The sequence below is a fragment of the Microtus oregoni genome, unplaced genomic scaffold (genome assembly GCF_018167655.1).
Source record: "Microtus oregoni isolate MIOR12 unplaced genomic scaffold, Mior012 000001F_ref0000356, whole genome shotgun sequence".
Lineage (NCBI taxonomy): Eukaryota > Metazoa > Chordata > Mammalia > Rodentia > Cricetidae > Microtus > Microtus oregoni.
In genome coordinates this window covers 12291356-12311541 of record NW_024543060.1, presented here as the reverse complement: position 1 = coordinate 12311541, position 20186 = coordinate 12291356, and the positions used below count along the sequence as shown (strand labels likewise).

The 20186-nt window shown below is 43.7% G+C and overlaps 2 protein-coding genes across 8 annotated transcripts in view; one reads left to right on the top strand and one right to left on the bottom strand.

Annotated features, from left to right (window-relative positions):
- Positions 1-2805, top strand: part of Rb1 (RB transcriptional corepressor 1) — a 126382-nt gene extending 123577 nt beyond the window's left edge. The window contains exon 27 of the mRNA XM_041668636.1: positions 938-2805. Coding sequence (XP_041524570.1) covers positions 938-1011 — 74 coding nt within the window. The 3' untranslated portion in view covers positions 1012-2805. The remainder of the gene's footprint in view (positions 1-937) is intronic.
- Positions 2806-6183: 3378 nt separating this feature from the next.
- Rcbtb2 (RCC1 and BTB domain containing protein 2) overlaps positions 6184-20186 on the bottom strand; it is a 40170-nt gene continuing 26167 nt past the window's right edge. For all 7 annotated transcript variants that reach the window (XM_041674010.1, XM_041673994.1, XM_041674027.1 and 4 more), the window contains 5 exons: positions 15413-15603; positions 14829-14955; positions 12675-12814; positions 11524-11654; positions 6184-7815 (listed from right to left, as the gene is read on the bottom strand). In XM_041674010.1, coding sequence (XP_041529944.1) covers positions 7675-7815; positions 11524-11654; positions 12675-12814; positions 14829-14955; positions 15413-15603 — 730 coding nt within the window. In that variant the 3' untranslated portion in view covers positions 6184-7674. The remainder of the gene's footprint in view (positions 7816-11523; positions 11655-12674; positions 12815-14828; positions 14956-15412; positions 15604-20186) is intronic.

Sequence of the window (20186 nt, the reverse complement as noted above, 5' to 3'; positions counted from 1 at the left end):
AGAACAATGGCACTGGGTTTTTGATCCTACTGCACGTACTGGCTTTGTGGGACCCTAGGCTGATTGGATGTTCACCTTACTAGACCTGGAAGGAGGTGGGAGGTCCTTGGACTCCCCACAGGGCAGGGAACCCTGATTGCTCTTCAGGCTGATGAGAGAGGGGGAGTTGGTTGGGGGAGGGGGAGGGATATGGGAAGCGGTGGCGGGGAAGAGACAGAAATCTTTAATAAATAATAATAATAAACCTGTTTGGTTTTAATAATTTAAGTGTTCTTGTTTCATCCATATTCTAATTAACAGTTATTTTTAAAATGTTCATGCCCAGTTTAAATTATCTCAAAAAAGGAAAAAAAAAGATTTTGAGGTCAGGGAAATGCCTACCTTTATGGAAAATAGAGCACTCACTCTGCAAGCCAGGAGCTGTGGTTTAAGTGGCCAGACTTGACTTCAGTGTCTCTAGACTAGTGGTTTGCAATGAGGAACAGTAGGAATGTCCATGGCTCTTTTGGGGGTGAGTCACAAAGAAATGCTATTTGAGGTACACGTTATATATTATTATTTATTGCAGTTTTAGAGTGTTGCATGATGTTTTGATCATTTCACCTTAGCCAACTCTGCCCAGGTTTAATGTATAATTTATACATATATATATATATGCAGTACAGACAAACAGACAGACATAGTCTGGTGGTATAGCTTGAGGAAAAGAGATTAACAGGGGAGTCTGGCTTTTAAAAAGTTAGGTAGACATGATAATCCCAGCACTTGGTAACCTAGACAGGAACATGAGTCCAAGACAGTATGGGCCGTGTAGCAAAACCCCATGTGGAAACCAAAAAGACCCCTACTGCAAGGTTCAGTGCTCTAGCTGCTTGACATGTGGTCCACTTACCCAGCATCTTCAGCACTATTAATATTCTTTGTTGTGTTTTTTCAGCTTCTACTCGAACACGAATGCAAAAGCAGAAAATGAATGAGATCATGGATATCTCAAACAAGGAGGAAAAGTGAGGATCTCAGGACCATGGACACTGTGGACCCTGGGGACACCTGACTTGTGATTCATGGATGTGACTGTAGTTCCCAGGTTCTACGAATGGCCGTGTTTACTCATGTTATAGATATAAAATGTGCAGGTACAAGATGAATATTTGTGTGGATGATTCTTAAGCCACTTCAATGTTGTAATCAATGGTATAGAATTGACAGTACACGGGATTGAGAATCCTGTGCAGATCATGCCATTTAAAACATGAAAGCAGATTGTCTGCATCTCCAGTGGGAGCCTGCTGCCCTCAGAAGTGAGGCTGCCTCTGGAGAGGGGTCCTGTAGCCCCTTACGCCTGGCTGACTACTTTGCCTTTCCTCGTGGCACATGTGTGATGTTTGCTCTTGGTTTTATTAATTTATATGTATTTTTTTAATTTAACGTGAATACCCTTAAAAAATGTGTCCTGTCTTCCAGATGCAAGTTGATTGACTGTCCACATTCAACTAAATTATCTTGACTATCCTACTGACACAGATTGTTAAAAACCACGGAAAAATAATTTCTACACATTGGGCTTATTGTAATATTAGAATCTAATGTACTGTGTGTTTGTTTTACATATTTTACTTTTGAAATACAAGCAAAAAAAACAAAGTATAAACATATGATACTGTCTTACTACTGACACAGATTTCATACCTCAGAACCTGTAAGAATTGATTCTTTTATTCATCCAACTCATGCTTTAACTGAAGATTATTGATAGTACTCCAGGTTTTTTTTTTCCTTTTAATCATTAAGATTACTACATCTGTAAGTACCCATGTAGTACTTGAAAATCAAGTCTGGCCACAACTGTGCTGCAGAGGACCCTAGTACAGTACAACCCAAGTGCACTTTCTAATGTTTTTGGGTCCTGAAGAATCAAGATAGAAATCAATTTTGTTCCACAAGCAGACTGTTATGTGTAGCTCTAGGAGCCTTCATTTCTCCCTCACAGAGCTGAGTGTCTATTTGCACCTCAGCAATTCTGCTCTTCTAAACTTGGGGAAGTTTTGTTTTTCTGGAATGGTACATGTCTTCCAGGTATCTTTTGAACTGGCAATTATCTATTTTTTTTAAGTCAATCTGGTCTAATAACACTGGCTCATTCAAAGCCACACTCTTTCTAGTCCAACATTACCGCAAGTAATCAAAGGTGTTTATAAATAAGTTAGGCATTAATGCTCCGATTCTGTGCAAACGCTTCAGATTAAAACAGCTGCATTGAAAACAGAGGCACTCCCTTCACCCCTCCACCTAAAGGTGTATTTAAATTGTCTTGTGGGATTAACTTATTTAGAGATGGTATAATTTAAAATAGGTGATATTTAAGGTAGCGTCAGCTAGCATTTAAGAAAATCACTTTTTCTAAACGTCATACTTTTTTTAAAAGAAATCTGATCTTGTTAGAAAACCAACTTTATTTTTTCCTCATTTTAGTTTCAGTTTTGCTAGTTTGATAGTTATCTCGATAGCAAAAGCAATAGACAGCTTCCCCATTTCTTCATTAAGTTTTGCATGAACATCATACAGATTAGTTAGGTTTTAGGTCAAGGGCTTACCATACTTCTAGGTCTTTTGCTAGTAAGTTTAAGTTAGAATTAGTGACAGAATTATAGGAATTTTCAAAGATCCTGTATTGAGATTTCTTAAGGGTGCAGACGCTGCACTATTGGTTTTGTTTTTGTACTGGTTAAAACTATACATTCAAAATTGCTATGTCCCTATTTTCTATAATAGTTTGTCTATTTTAAAATAAACTAGTTGTTAAGAGCCTTACTGGTGTGGTATGGTCTCTGTACTAAGTGTTTTCTGTTTATGAGCTTTCTCCTAACATCTCATTCATTCTGATGATCAGAATTACAGAGATGTGCTTTTAGGCCCGTGTGTGTGTGTGTGTGTGTGTGTGTGTGTGTGTGTGTGTTATCACATATTATTTATACATACATATATATTAATTCTGCTCCTTTTTGCCTGTTTTTGTGAAATGAATTTGTTTAAAAAGTTGTGTGTTTCATGATACTCTGTCAGAAACAGTCCAGAAACGGGAGACACTGTGAAGCCTTACAAGCAACTAGCACAGTAGGGCACAAAGAAGGATCCAGAGAGACAGTAGGTGGTTATTTAGCTGCCAGCTGGTGGCTGCAGGCCCTTGTTGACAAGCAGTAAATTCATCCAAACATGAAAATAAATGACAAGAAGGGTCCTTTACAATAGCAGGTTAGTGAGGATTGGGGGCTCCAGAAGGGACTGGGCCTCAGAAGGTGTCTGCACTGCCTCCACTAGACAGGGGTGGAAAAACAGAAAAACAGAACCGCAGGACCAGAACAAAACTGGCCATGGTGGCAAATGCTTGTAAGCACAGCACTCGGAAGCCAGGTCTCAAAGGTATGTATGGGAGGCAGCTTGGGCTACACAGAAAACATAAGTAAGAATTTTAAAGAAGAGGTAGAGAGGAGATAGAGTGACAGACTAGGGAAAATATTTTGCGAATGATACATCTGATAAAGGACTCTTATCCAGAATGTACAAAGAGATCTTAAAGCTCAACGAAAAGAAAACAACTTCATTTTACAATGAGCCGAAGCTTTCCCAGATAGATCACCAAAGAAGCGGCAGATGGCAATTGAGCACACGCAGTGATGCTCCACATCAGACATCATCCAGGAGATGCGAAGGAAGACTGGCAGCACTGCACATCTGTTAGAATGGTCAGAACTTGGACCACCAAGACTCCCAAAGGCTGGTGGCAACAGCTTGGCAGTTTCTTACAAAACTAAATATAACTTGGCCATAAGATCACACAGTCACACTCCTTGTGATTTCTTTACTAAAAGGAGTGAGAACATGCCTACACAAAGTACACACAGTTGTTTGGCCACTTATTCACAGTTGCCAAAACCAAAAGCAATCAAGATGTCTTTCAGTCAGTGAATGGATAAGCTAGAACATCAGAGTGGAGCACTAGTCAGAACTAAACAGAAGCTGTTAAGCCTTGGAGAGACAATGGAGGAATCTGTAGTGCCTACGACTAGACGCCAGTGTGAAAACACTGCATGCTCAGATTGGAAAAGTTGAAACTGTGAAGGCAGAAGAACAGTGTGGGGATGGAGATGGCTCAGCAGTGAAGAGCACTTGTTCTTGCAGAGGACCTGGATGCAGTTCCCTGTACCTACATGGTTCACAGCCATCCAGAACTCTATCTAGTTCCAGGGTTCTGTCCTCAACAGGTATAGGCACATATGTGGTACATCTACAAATATGCAGGGAAAACATTTCTACATGTTAAGTAAATTTTAAAGAGACCAGTGGTTGCCAGGGATTGGGGGAGGAGAAGGGAAATGGGTAGGTAGATTACAGCTATTTCGTGTGCATTGTAACAGTGGAGATGAGCTAGGTGGTTTTTCAACCCACAGGATGTACAACAGCAAGAGCGAAATTTAGAAACTGGCCTTCATGGGGTAAGGTTGTGTAGAGGTTCTCATCAGCTGTAACAAATATACCATTCTGGGGGAGATGCTAAAGTGGCTGACACAAAGGAAAGTTCTGTATCTTCCCAGTTGTTATGTAGAATTATAAAACTGCACAAAATATGTCTTCAAAACAAGTGACTATCCTGTTTGGTTTTCTTCCAACTTGACACATGCTTGAGTTATTTGGGAAGACAGACTTGAAATTGGGAAAATGGCCAAGATTGGAAGATTGGCCTATTGGAAGTCTGTCAGGCATTTTCTTAATGATTGGTGTAGGAGGGCCCAGGCCATTGTGTGAGGTACCACACTGTGGGCAAGTGGTCTTGGGTTGTATAGGCAAGCAGGCTGAGCAGGCCATAGAAAGCAAGGCAGTAGCATGGACGCTACCTCAGAGCGTCCATCGCAAGCTTCTTGCAGTCATGGTGTCACAGCGGTAACAAATGTGATGGCTATTCCTGGCTGTCAGGTTGACTGTATCGGGAACGAACTATAATCCAGAAATGGAGGGCACACCTGTGAGAGATTTTTTGCTTAGTTTGAAGTGGTTGAGTTCACTTCTAGTCTGGACCTTTAAAGTAGACTTTGCTAGATCCTGAGGCGGGAGACACAAGCCTTTAATTTGCATTTGAGGCAGGGAGAAATGCCTTTATTAGGGGCCATAGCTTCTGCTGAAAGTCTACCTAAGGACACAAGCTTTCACCCTTCGCCTGCTTGTCCTCGCCGTGCTGGTACATCATTCCTTCACTGGTACTGGAGTCTACTGATGTGCGATTCTCCTCTGGATGCTGTGAATGGTTTATTACCATTGGTTAATACAAAAGATGCTTTGGCCTATGGCAGGAAAACTAAACTAAATACAGGGAGAAAGAAGGTGGAGTCAGGGATACCATGTCCCTGCCATAGGAGAAAGACACCAGAACCTTACCAGTAGGCTACAGCCTTATGGCAATACATAGATTAATAGAAATGGGTTAATTTAAGATGTAAGAGTTAGTAAGAAGCCTGAACTAACAGGACAAACACTGTTGTAATTAATAGTTTCTGTGTGATTACTTGGGTCTGGGTGGCCGGGAAATGAATAAGTCTTAGTTTACATTCTACTTTGGGATTCCAGCATATATAGAAACCAGCAGAGTCATCCAGCCCTGTGGAATGAGTAACTACTGAGTTCTTGACTTTCTGTTAACAGTGACGGTTAGATTTAGCTGGACTTCAGCCTGTAAGCCATTTTAATAAACCTCTTTTACACATATGTATGTTTGTATATATGTATAAATCTGTGTATGCATATATATATGCATACAATCTGTGTATGCATATATATATATATATATATACACACACACACACACACACAGATTTTATTCAGAAAGTTCTGTGACAAGAAAACCCTGATACAGTAACCTTACCAACAGCCTACAAAGGCAGTTGGGTGGTGATGGCACTTGCCTTTTATCCCAGGCAGAGGCAGGAGGATCTCTGTGAGTTTGAGGCCAGCTTGGTCTATAAGAGCTAGTTCCAGGATAGGCTCCAAAGCTACAGAGAAACTCTGTCTTGAAAAAAAAAAAAAAAAAGAACAAGTAGACCATAAAAGGGATTTTTATATGCCTATGAGACATAAGGTTAATACTTTCGTTTTGTTGTTCAAAAATTTAAAAAGACAATTTGTTCTATCTTCAAGTAAGTACTTTATTATCAAATACATGAGAATAAGACTTCTATTTCCAAAAATGTTTCCTTTATGTAACATATTGAGACTGAAGAATCCAACACTGCATCTTGTCTGGTTTCTCTGGTGCTACAGGGTATGGTCTAAAAACTCTTTCTCCACCGTATTAGTGCTACCCATGAAATGTGTCAGTTCCTTCTCACGTAGTATTTCCTAGTACCAGGTTAAGAAACGTGTCTTATAGTGACATAAAAGCTAGCTACCAAAAAATACAATCTTACAGAGGAAGACCCTCCTTAATATAAAGAAAAGCAAAGGGTTTTATACAATTACATATGGCAGATGATTCCAGAAATAACATTCAGAGTTAATATATCAATAATGCCATATGAGAAATTAATAACTTGGAAAGTAGAAAATTAAAATTAGCCCTTGGGCCTTTGGCAATTTAAATGTTAAGGCCTTTTGCGAATTCTAATAATGCTCTAAATTAGCTACTACTTCTCAGAACTAAGAACTGAAATGCGAATTCAGTTATAGACTTCTAATTTTATTCCTTCACCCAGCCTTCTAGCTGTTCACAGCACACCCACAGGTTGACAGAAAATGACCTAGATGCCTTGTATACACAAGGCACTGTGTTAGAGGCTAAAATATGGGTGTGACAGCATTCCTTGTTTACCTGTGTATCAGCCAGCTGAATAATGAACATTTTCCCAGAAAAGAATGTTTCAGTGTCTCAAAGATATCATTAGTGACTCAAAGGAAGAAATGGTAACTATAATGACATTTTCATTTTTTAAGTGGTACTTTTTTATTTTTCATGTCTTCATTATACTCTTTCTTTACCTAAACTTCTCCCAGGACCTCCTAACTTTAATGCCTGTCCAACTAAATGTTCCTTTTCTCTCAAAAAACAAAACCACCCCCCCCAAAAAAAACCCTCAGAAAAAGATAACCAACCAATCAGAATGACAAAAAAAAATACCAAAACAAAACAACATAAAAGGACCCATGGAATCTAGTTATGCTACTCAGCTACGCCTGAGCATGGAGCCTGCGCCGACACAACAGAGCAAATGCACGTATGAAACCAGAGACTGACAGCATGCACAAGGCCTGCTCCAGCTCAGGACAGACTCCTGGCTGGAGAAGGGGAAGTGGACACAAAGCTCCACCCTAACCAAGAAGCTATTTACAACAAATACCTGCGAGGAGAGGGGGAGTCTCCAGTGGTGTGAGGCCGGGTACATCTTCAGCGTTTGAGTGTGTCACACCTAGTGGAGCCCTCAGCCTTCCACTGTAAACTCCAGGCTAGGCAGATGGAGAAGCCTGACTGCCGACCTTTTTACAGAACGTAAGATTTTGGCCAGATGTAACTCAACACTGTCAATTACAGAAAAGTTGTTTATCAGTGGCCTTTATTTTTTTAATGTTTTATTTATTTATTTTTGCAGGGGTGACATGGAAAGGCTTAAACATCCCTTTCCGTATCAGGGATCAGTTCTTAAAGGCTCCAACTCTGCTGGCTTTGCTGATGAAGTTCTTCAGAAGATCATGGTCCATTTCTGCAAATCCTGAAGTCTGTGTTACTACAGTCAGATGATTTATACAAAATCTGAAGCAGAACTCTTCTAAATCCTGGAACAGCAACAGTTTAATGAATTTGTATCCCCAGTGTAAGGCACCAAGGCAAGATACTTCCTCTCAGAAAAAGGATTTGACAGCCAGTAGGAGGGGATTATTAGCAGAGCAGTACAGTTATAGCAACTATATTGCTACAATTAGTTTGTGTTTCGAAAGTGTAATTAACAGAAAAGTACGGTGGCCAGGGCCAGCATCTAGCCTTTCCTTCAGAGAGAAGTATCCAGGCATAGATACCTTTCCTGGCAACAGTGCATGTCAGGCATTCATTCCCCTCTTCATATTTGTTAAAAGCATTGTGCTCCTGGCGTTTTCAAATGCTTCTGCCTGTGAAGAGTTTGTGGGAAAGGGAGACACGAAGACAACTGACCACGCCAGGAACCCAGTCATTAACTGTTTCTCTGCATGACAGCAGATGCGATGGGCACACTTCATCACATTACACATTCAGTAAACTTAACCGGGCAGAATCTAAGCAGCAGACTGTGTGCCTGGCATATGTGAGGCTCTGGGTTCAATCTTCAGAACTAAAATTATATATATTTACATATATTCAGTATAAATATGTGTGCTTAAATTTATATAAAATCAGTGCTGAGGAATGAGCTCAAAGCCTCGTGCAGATTAGGCTTACTAGGGAAGTGTTCTACACCCAGGTGTGATCTGACCTAGGACAAAGGAGAGGACAAAGGAGACCTGTTCATGTTCTAATTTTAAACTTGTGTATCTGTGTTGCTGAAGCTATTTTATAAAATACAAAGCTCCTAACGGTTACCAAGATATTATATATGTACATTGCCCACTATAGTCTTTTTTCTAAAAACATAGAAACTCTAGCAAATACTGAAGATGAACGCAGACTGAGATTATCAGCAACAGAAAACACTGGCAGCCATGCCAACATGCACACAAACCCACAAGCCATTTCCCTTGTAAGAGAGGAAACCAGCTACACAAAGGGAAGTGCAATCACTCCGTCCCACAACAGACTGGCAGGCTGCTGGAGTCCCATGTGAGCACGCGAGGACAAACTGAAATAGGCACGTACCCACACGACAACAAAGATGTGCTGTCTCTATGGGAACCAAATACCTCGAGAGCCACTCAATAGCGGGCAGCACGGGAGATCAAACAAGACAGGGCACCTCAGGCTGAGCCTACAGAATGACAGAGGGATGCCTGCCCACGTCAGTACTGATGCTGTCTGTGGAAGTGGGCAGCTGAGCATGCCCATGTCTTAGAGACCCAGACGGTGTCAGGAGAGTTGCTAATTACCAGGAAAGCAAAATGACCCTCAGAAACTACCACTTAGATTCATCTTCCTTTACTTTTTGGACTGGGAACTTCCTATAATTATTTTAAGAATAGGACTCAGAAAGAGTTCTTGAGATTCAATAAACTTATCAGAGAGTTCTGTCTCTTTATAAGACAAGTCCTTTATTATCTTCCAAACACTTTCTCTATTTAAATGCTACTGCTTTACACAGCCTTGTCTTAACAAGGGCCCTTAGTCCTTCCAGGCAAATACAGACGCCATGATTCCCTGTTCACTCTTCTCCCACAAGACCGATACTTTGTCCAAGTACTTCCTCTTTCTCATTCTCAGTGAACATGACTTCCAGCTTTCCTCAGAAGAGGCTCCATAAAGCCCTGCCCCTCAAATCTCCTTACCTCCTGCTGAATACCTGTGGACACGCCCGTTTTGGGGTACCCTACTGTCTGGTCATGACAGAAATAAGGTCTGCCTCCTCGCTCTATCATCAGGCCACACTGCCTGCCTTCAAGGACCTGCTAAAGCAACTGTCCCCGTTAGCCTGTTTTTCAGTGTATTGTTCCCCTTTTTACACAAACATGCTTTGATTTATCTCAACTGGCACTCCCATCTGTGCCCCATCAAATCTTAGAAAATCACCAGGAAACGCTGTCTCTGGATCCCCAGTCCCTCTGCTTCCATTCTACTCAGGCCTTCCTGGGGGGATGTACTGCAGCACTCCTATCACACTGGCAGAGGTGAGCATGCCCCTCGGCTCACTAGGGCTACCTAAAACTCACGTCTTTCCTAGCATCCAGAGTATCACTTCCTTAACCATGCGGACTGACTTGTATATTTCTAAGTATGTGAAATTTCGCTTTTCACTCAATATTAAACTTAAAAAGTACTCATATGGAATGGCTTTACCCTGGTACTGTTTCCCTGTACTATCCTTTGCTGGTGTCCCCCTATCTAAATCTTAACCTTTGACACTGAATGCCCAAGACTTGCTTGTCTGTCTCATAATACATCTGCTCACAGCTCTCAGTTCTGGGTCTAACTCTAGACTGGGCTACTCCTTTCTCAGGGTCTTTCCTGATGTTTCATAGATCTTTGAAACCAGATTTCCAAGCACTTCTCCTAAAATGCTGCTCTTATCTATCCTACCCAGCTTGGTGGACATGATTCCTCAACTGTCCTTCCAGGTTCCCACTCCACATGAACAAATCTTTACTGCCTCTAATTCAACCACTTTTCATCACTCCTATAGCCAATGACTCGGGCGAGTCTACCCTTACCACTTGCTGGAGACATGGCCTCCTCACTGAGCATTTCCTACCACCGCCATTCCAAGAGGATGCGGTTGAGTATCTTTTGTTTTTATTTAAATACTGAATGAACAATGAAACATCAAGTATTTAGAAATATATACAAGTCAGGCTCAAGCCTATTCTTCAAGACACTGAGGAGCCCGAGGATTTAACGCCCAGAACCACCAAAAAAGTTTTTAATAGAAAGGAAAGGAAAGAAGATCAAGCTCTGACCGGGGGTGGGGGTGGGAGGGGTAGGGATGGCAGCCATGCCCCGTGACAGAGGACAGTTGTAATGTCTGCTCTACACATCGCTTCCTCCCTCAGACTTAGAATTTCCTACATAAGCATGATACTGTTTACAAAAAAGGAAAAAGGCATTCTCTTTTACCAGTCTTTGTGTTTTAAATCAGGAGAGGATATCCTTACACCCAGAGGAAACTGACTCCAACAAGTTATAGCCTGTTTCCTACAGATTCAGCTCTTCCTTTCTTTATCATGACAATACAGTCAGTGGAGAAAGTTCAGGAAAAGGGCAAGCAGGAGGAAATAAAAACTGCATCTAATCTCCCGATGCAGGTCTAAGCACTTTAATGACAGAGTCATCTCCTGGCTCCTCCAGGTATACGTACATTTTTCTGGTCTTTGGTCCAGTTTCCCCCCAAATTGCCCATGTTTTCTTTTCCTTTTTTACTGTGAAATACTTGCTTTATTGTATGTTATAAAAATACTTTTTCAACATATCATTTACTTAGGAATTTATTTGTGTGTGTGTGTGTGTGTGTGTGTGCTTGTACACAGTGCACATCACAGCACACATATGGAGGTCAGAGGGCAACTTGGAGTCAGTTCTCTGATAGCATCATGTGGGTTGTGGGGACTGAACTCACACTGCTCGGCCTGGCAGCAAGCTCCTTTACCTGAAGTCATTTCACACTTGAGGCATACAGATTTTAATCGCTGGGAGTCAGGTCCACCAGTCTTTTGTGTTACTTCCTTTGATGTGACTGAGTTACATTTTTATACCACACACGTTTTCTGGTACTTTTGTTTACTTTCGTATGCTCCATTTTCATCTCCCTAGAGCTTATTTTAAGGCACGGTGGTGACACATAACTTGTGACTCTGTGGTGCTTGTCGTACCTGAGCATCGTACTTCACAGCAGCGGAGAGCAGAGCGATCGCATTCTCCTCACAGATCCCCTGCTTGATGGTCTGCTGGCAGAGCTTTTTCAGCCGAGTCTCGCTGTAAAATGTGGCCAGATCTAGCAATCCTGAGGAAAAGGAGAATTTATTGTGCACTCTGAGCACCTGACCTCAACCCCGGTGTTCAAAGGGATGTGAACACTTGAGCTAGCTCTCTGCAGCACTAACTGGTCACGTGGACAGTGCAGCCTCCTAAGAAGGCAGCTGAGCTGAGCTTCCAGGAAAAAGCTACTGAAAAACAGGAGTAACACAAGAATGGCGTGAATGGCTTTCCTAGAAACAAAACAAGATTGTGTTTCTTTTAACTACCCTCTCCTGCACAGAACCTTCTCAGGCCACAGCCATCAGCACACATGCTGGCTGCCACAGAACCAGAGAGCAGAGGCAGGCTGGGGTTCCGGTGTCAGGGACACACTCACTGCCCATGCTCAGTTCCTGCACCAGGTAACAGGAGTCCCCTGTCGTCTGTGTCCTGCAGCCATCCCACGCCGAATCCTCCCCCACATAAAGTGGCTCGCAGTGCCACATTCAAAGGCTGCTCTAGTTTGCTCTTATTCAACACTCACTGAGTTTAATGAGGGTGACAAGCTCTGGCCCTGGGCACCCTGTCGCTTGCTGTTTTTCTTTTCTTTAATTAGTGACTCTTACATTCTCTCTGCTGGGCTATTTTCCCTGTGCTGACCTGGGTTCATCCCACACATACAGATTCATTTATTTCTCCAAATGAGCTTTAGCCTGGAGATGCCGTTTCCTTCAGTGGTGTCATCTCCTTTAAATAATTCAGTGGACACCGGTGTGTATGTGTGCATGTGCGTGTGTGTTATTGACCTCTTACTGGATCTACTTACTCAACCTTCATTACAGCAGCAACAAGGGAAGCTTGTGTTCAGGGCCTGAGAGTGTAGCCCAGCTGTATGAGAGCAAAGCCAAGTGTTCCATCTGAGCACCACAGAGAAAACCTTTGGTTCAACATCAGCAGAAGAGCTCCTACAAGTGGCCACCATATCTTTCTTCTGGGTTGGAAAGAAGCCTGCCTTTCTAATTACTCAACATTTTGCCAATTTCTTGGTAATGTCTGTGGTGATTACCTACTGCCTCCTCGGGAGATAGGCTGATGTTATCTGTATATAGGTATTCCAGGAAAGCTCGGAACACCGGATATGAAAATTCACTCATTTCTACAATATCATCTTCACTGTCTTCTAATGAAGAACGAAAATGCTCACACCTGAAAAAAGAAAGAAAGATCATATCGAAGGTTCTGGCCTGGAGTCAAAGAGCTGCTTGAAGACTTTCTATTGACACTGTCTACCTTCCTATTTGCTAGTTAGGGCCTATCCTTCCAAGCCTGGTCCCAGGGTGATAATCTTAGAAGGTAGTAGGACCTTTCAGACATAGGGCGACCTACTGTGAGGTCTTCAGTCATTGGGATTTGTGGAACCCAAGCTCCTTTCTGACCCCTGCCTTGTGATGTTCGCAATGCTCTTCCACCAAGCACTTGCTACCATGATACGCTGCCTTTGAAGAGGCCCCAAACAATGGAGCAAACCCATCGTAGACCGAAACCTCCGAATCAAACCTGAGCCAGGGTAAGCGTTCAAGATGAAGTAACAGCTCAGCAGTGCCAAGCACTAAGTAAGTAAATAACCTTTGAGAGCTAATCTTCTCGGCATTTTAGTATAGCTGCAGGACACTGCCGAAAACATCTTTGCCTTGGCTCCTTGTTTGCTTCCCTGGCCTGAAGTTTTCAATTGCTTACTCAGCAAGACTGTATGGGCAGCCCAGGGAGCTGTCTCTACAACTAAACTGGGGGACACATGGCAGGGACCTCTGGTGTCTTTCTCAGACCATCTTTACTGATCAGTATTGTCTTAATAACGGAATAATTTTGTTTCTTTACTCCATTCAGTCTGAATTACATCCCCTAAAAGTTCCTGTGTTGATGATGTAACCTCTGCTAACTTACAATGTGACCTTATTTGGAGACAGGCTCTCTACAGAAGTCATCAAGGTAAGTCAAATCACTATGGTGGGTTCCAATGCAATCAGACAAAGGGGAGATTTAGACACAGGCAGACAGAGAATGCCACATGGCTTGTATCAAAAAGACAAAGACTGCCATGACCCAAAGCTCAAGTGGAGACCTGGGTTCTCAGCCTCAGAGAAACAAACAAACAAAAAAACCACCCTGCTACTGTGATAGAGCACCTTGCTATGGTCTAGGCCATGTGTGTGGACATGCTCTGTCACATACGCTGAGCCCCACTTCCTTCATGAAAGTACATGCTCCGTGGTGAGAATGGGAACCGGAGACTGAAACACCATATTGGGTTTGTGAGTCATTGAAAGAGGATTAAATATCTTTTACACAGTGACAACAAAATCCCAAATCATTATACAATGAGGAAAAAGCCAGACAGAACACAAGAAATGCCATATAATTACATATATACGAGCTTCTAGAAAATGCTAAGTAGATACAATGAGAAAAAAATCAGTGCCTGCTCAAGATGGAGCTGTGGGGTCTTTGACAGCATTTTTCTATATCTGAAGGTAAAGTGGTGGCTTCCCAGACTACGGGCACGGGACAAAGATGAGCGGATATCATTCAGTGCTCAGAATTAAACATAATAAATGTGATTTAAAAGTCTTTGTGTTGGCATCACCCAGGCCTCCGTGGTCTGCGAAAGCCTTGCCCCATCATCACTTCTGTTTGCTGATTTTACAGCACCTGAAAGCTAACCCTGAGCAAGGAAGGTTGCCATGGCTACACTCAGGGATGCATTCCAGCCCAGGCAGTAAAGTAAATCTGAGCACTTGGCCCTACTCCAGGGACTGAAGCCCCAGCTAGGGCTTTCTAATGTGGCCTGCTCCTGAACACAGACTCAGTATTGGTGGCCCACCTTATCCTCCATATATCTTGTCCCACTGGCCCCACCACGCTGTGTGTTTTAAGGGCAATTACAGCCTTAACAGAGCTGCCTCCTAACTACTTAAGTGCCTGGCCCAGTCCCTTGGACAGCTGAAACGACTGATAAGTGAATTAATTTCAATTCTCAAAGGAGACAAGCTCTTACTAATTATTTTAAACATTTCGGGTGTGTGTGCCAATGCATGCAGAGGCCATCAGTGGGAGACTGCTTTCTGTCACCATGCAAGACCCAGAGAGGGAATTTAGGTCATCAGATTTGCTGGGTAACAAGCACCATCATCCACAGAGCCAGTGTGCTGGCCCCTCTTACCTAATTTTGAGAAGGACTTTGTGAGCATAAATGTATTTTCCATCAACCAGAAACTTGAGGTCTGCAGTGTCAGGGTTGTCAAATTCCCTCTTCAGTGACTCAGCCACAGTGAGGTGGTCATCAGGTTCTAGGAGAGCAACACAGGACTTCCAGGTTCATCCACAGACAGCTGGACATGAAAGCAAGGAGACCCTGCTCTCTGGGCACTCAGGAAATGTTTACTCCCCCAAACAACTGACCAGCTACACAAGGCTTTTACCCCTGAATACAGATTCACATCTCTGAACGTTCATTGTAAATTTGGCAAAGTCAAAACTGTTTCCAACTCTTTCACTAACTGTATAAGATTTTAGAATTTCTGAATGTTTAGAATGTTTCTAGCTAAAAATAAAAGATGCAGTTTCCAGTAAAAAGCAATCAAATCAAATCACCTTTAATTAGTGTCGGCGTTGGTTCCCAGGAGTTTTAGTTCCCTTCCCCAGGGGCCCACAGAAAGGAAGTGCATAGATCCTGCACCCAGTGAGGTCCACCAGTCCTCTTCCTAATTCTCAGGACATGCCCCAAAAGGACAAGGACGAGCTTACCCACGGAGAGAAGGCGCCAGGTGACGGCGGGGGTGGCAAAGCAGGCGAACACATCGTCGGTGCAGTAGAAGTGGGTGAGGTGGGGAAGGGTCACCGACTGGCCCCGGCACTGGCCCCACATGTACACGTGCCCACCCTGGGTCTTGGCGGCAGATGTGTGGGCAGAGTGACAGGCTGCGATCTCTATGATCCTAAGTTCACAAGCAAACACCACAGGGATACCATAAGCAGGAGGGAAAGGAGCTGCCTCTCCTCCCCCTGGGTGCACCCGACTCAGTGTAGTAAACTAACTAGCTGAACAAATGGAGCAAGACCGGGACACCTCGCTTCCTAAATGTTCAGCCGCCAAATACTGGAGCCATACCTCAATGGCATTTATAACCCATGAGGAGTGGTTACCAACAGGCCTAAAAATACCATCCTGCTTTGAGTTTAGAGTGTGATGCTTTACGCTTTAGAACATTACTAACTAGATAATGAACATGGATCATCTAACCTGGGTCAATAAAGAAAACTCAGGCTGGGTAGGATTCAGCACATAGCGCTAGCTCGGCAGGAGAGCTGCCCAGCAACCAAACCTTCAGTCACTTGAAAGGAAGAGGGCTGAATGCCACGCTGGCTTCTACTCCACACAATAAACTCTGCAACTTTTTTTTTGGCAGAGATCAACCCTGAGTCTTCTGCATGCTAAAAGGATGTCCTATAATGAAAGAATCTGGGGCCTGGTGCATGCATACTAAGGAGGATGCCCTACACTGAATGACCCCTGACTCCGAGAGTCTTGGTTTCATCTAGTGTGAGAATTAAATGATAAACAGTATATGCTGGCAATCCGTACAATAAGAAGGGCCTCTCTACTGCTGCTGCCAGAAAAGGCCAAAATCAGAACTTCTTCGGCAACCTTAATTAGCTCTCTTTTCACTTCGACAACTGGGCAATCACACTCCACAAAATAACGGTCCCGTGGGCTGAGCCAAAAAAGGCTGTAAACAGAAGAGGTGACGGAAGTAAGCAGAAACAGTTGATCATAAGCGACAGTCGTCAGTTCAGCTGTTTTCCCCGGCAAAACCACAGGGAAATGAGTGCCTGGGTGACATCAAGTGACCCTTTTTCGTAAGCACTAAAACAGGGAACTTCAGAGTCACGCAATTGCAATGTGCCTCTTTGGGAGATTTGGCTATTTTTATATTTAATTCTGATCCCTTAGGTTAGATAAATAGTTTATTTTCAGTTTCATGCCTGAAATTTTAGCATAAGAGATTCCATTTTGACTTTTAGCTTTGGACAGGGTTTGTGCAGGACAAAGCAACGACCTCTGGTCGTTTAGTTAAAACTATCACCATGCAGCTTTCAATGAAAATGTCTCATGTAGAGGGACGGTACATTTGTGCTGGCATGGCAGACCCTGCCTAGTCTCTTCTAATATTTGCACGGTTGTGTAAGCAACTCACTTCCATATCTCGTGCTCTGCAGAACAGCCTTGCACAATGGGGAAAAGGTCCACATGATCTGGCTTTCTAGTAAGTATACATGTTTTTAACAGATAGTCAGCCAGTGCAATTCACCTAGAAGATAAATGTGTCCGTTGCCCCCATCAATTTCCTGGCAGTCTTCCCACCTCACAGAAGACACAAGGGCCTCAATGCCAGTCATCCAGAGCATCCCGGTTTGTGCTTTGTGCACAGCACTAGCTCCGGGGCAACAGTAGTTTGTATCAGCCAAATCATTTAAAGTCTTATAATCAATTGTACTACCTTTAAGGAAAAAAATTAAGATGGAGAGAGTAAAGTGCATAACTCAGAGAGGGCACAGGCTGCAAAGCAGACACTGTCTTAGCTGCACTGTTCAGGAGAGATGAAGCCAGTCCTCTGCCCTCCCCCTCCCCCCGGCAAAGAGTAGGCCATCTAGAGCAGCTTCTTCCGTGACTAAGATCATTTTAACAGCTGCTGCCTGCAGGAGTTACAGAGGCCGACCGTGGAGGCTCGCCATCCATATGGAGAGAAGCTGCAGACCAGAGTATGGCTGTCCGCCAGCTCTGCTGGGTAAGAGCAGATTTGAGAGCTACCGAGTCCAGCAGGCTGTGAATTTGTCACAGGAACACAGAGGCTGTGAGTCAGAGACAAACCTATAGCCAAACAGGAGGCAGAAGCAGGCATAGCAGGGCAGGTGGGAGGCATAGACAGGAGTATGTAAGGGAACAGACAAGTCTGTCTGGGGCGCAGTGAGCCGTGGGTTTGCTAGGAGCCATGGTGTCTCTTACAACAAAGGCCTATGAGTTCCATCAGGATGTAAAGTGACAGGGAGTGAGAAAGAGCTCTCAACAGGGAGGCGAGGGAAAGAAGGACAATCTGCACAACAGATTGTGAGGGAGAGAAAGGACAGCCAGGGAGGCTGGATGGAAGGACCCACAGCAGAGTGCCACCACAGCCAAGCCTTGTCACCAAGTAGAATCAGGGTGGCCCTGGGGTATGAGCCCTGAAAACCCCAACCCCATGGCACTGGGAGCTGAAGCAGCACTGTGGCAGGCTCACACATACACACAGCTAAGCAGTTAATAAGTTTTGGGGGTTTTCTTGTGTTTTTTTTTTCCACATAAACATCTTAACCATCAGAAGTAAAGTCACAGCTTTCTCTGAGTCAGAGGAGCATCCATGCCACCTTTCTGTGAGCACCAGTGATCTATTCTTGCTCTCTTCCTCCTGAGGTCAGGCCTAGGCCAGGCTGGTCTTTTTGTGTGTGTGTGTTTACAAGTGTGCAGTTTGATTTTGGTTTGTTGTTTCTTAAGAGACAGAAGATGAAGTTGGGCAGTATGGTGGTTTGGATGTAACTGGTCCTCAGAAGCTCATAGGGCACAGCACTATTAGGAAGTATGGCTTTGTTGGAGTAGGTGTGGCCTTGTTGGAAGAGGCATGTCACTGTGGGGGTGGTCTTTGAGGTCTCATATACGCTCAAGCTACACCTAGTGTCTCAGACCGCTTCCTGTTGCCTGGATGCCACCATGTCCCATGTGATAATGGACTAAACCTCTAAAACTATAAGCCAGCCCCAATTAATGTTCTCCTTTATAAGAGTTGCCATGGCCATGATGTTTCTTCATAGCAACAGAAACCCTAACAAAGACAGGTAGGTATCGAGGTATAGGAGGGAAGAATATAATAAAATGTATCAAATTCTCAAAAAAAAAAAAAAAACAAAACAAAGAAAAAGACAAGAAAAGCAAAGAATTCCTGAGGGAATAGAATGTATTTCAGTGCTACAGCCACCTGCAAGTTTGTACAGAGACCTCAAAAGACAAACAAACAAACAAACAAATAAATAAATATTAAAAATCCTGCTTTTATACCAAGAAACACATTTTGAACCTCAGCTTTTCTGGGCTGACAGGCAACAGTAAAGAGGTGCCAGCTGTGTTAACTAACCTCCATTGGCTAGACCCTGGCACACGGCACACTTACTCTGTAGCCAGCGATGATGGGGGAAATGACTACGAGTTCTTTGCGTATGTGTTTGTGTCACCCAGTGGGATGCCTTACACCACTATATAGCTTAATGGCTGTGAAATACTGGACATGAAAAGGCAGAGTGCAAGAGAAAATACAAATAAAAACAGCAGCAGTGGTCAAAGGCAGAGGTAATTTGTGTTGTGAGCAATGGAGAAAAGGCACCCACAGACAAGACAGACTAGGAATCTGACTCCAGTTCTGTATAAGCCTGTATAGACTACTGAAGACCTTAAGAGACCATGGAATTATCCAAAGTTCAAGGCATGGCTAATTTACCTTACAAGTTAGAATACTGGGCTAAACTTAAGAATAAGGACACTTGTGCCAAACCTTTTTAAAGCTTCCTTTGGTTGTCTGTGCAGAGAATCCAATGTAGGGAGACTTTATTTTTCGTTCACTGAACAGACACCTAACAACCACAGACTCACCCCTGCCCCACCCAAAATTCAATCCCATTCCTAATTAGGCTTTTCTGGAAGGAGCCTCAGAAGAGTCAGAAGAAAGTCATGACCCATGTGTGAGGCTCAGCAACTGGAAAGGGGGGGGGAGGGGGAGGGTGCGGGACAAGTCCTGGCAGATTTGCCACATGCTAGCAACTGAGGCCTGACTGAGCCTGTGCCAGCTCAGAAACTGTCACCTGGAGTTCAAGGCTGGGAAACTGAGACCAGGAAGATCCTTTCAGAATATCCATCCCTGGTCTGTGTGGACAGCAGCAAGGGCCAAAGTGCACAGGAGAAACCCCAGTGTTTACAGCCTAGAGCACTGGGCAGGCAGCTCAGAGCTCTGCTAAGCCATGTGCTCTTCCATCCTTCCCTTCCCTGCTTCCCAGCTTCCTGCTCCCTCCCCCACTTAGTGGCCCACAGTCTGTTCCAGAGGGGGACCCAGGGAAGATGTGACTTTCTCTGGATCAGAGAAAGCAGGGCAATACCAGCTGATAGGGTTGTTATGAGATGCTAAGGTAAGTGTAGAAGCACCACAGGGGGGAGGAGCAGTGAGTCACTCTCCTATGCACATCCCTGTGTCTGACCTTTGGAACTGGGGTTCAGGAAGGAGTGGACATCACTCTGTCTGACCTTCAGAACTGGGGTTCAGCCTGGGCACCGAGATACTGACGATATATTTATGGTTACTTGGCTGTGAGTGACTATTGCTTCTGTTTTCATTGACCTCTTTGGATACTCACAGGATCAACAGGTGACAGAGTTATAGGCATCTATGCGCCAGCTCCTGCCTCCACTTTCCCCATTTAAGGAATCAAAGGTCCTATTTTC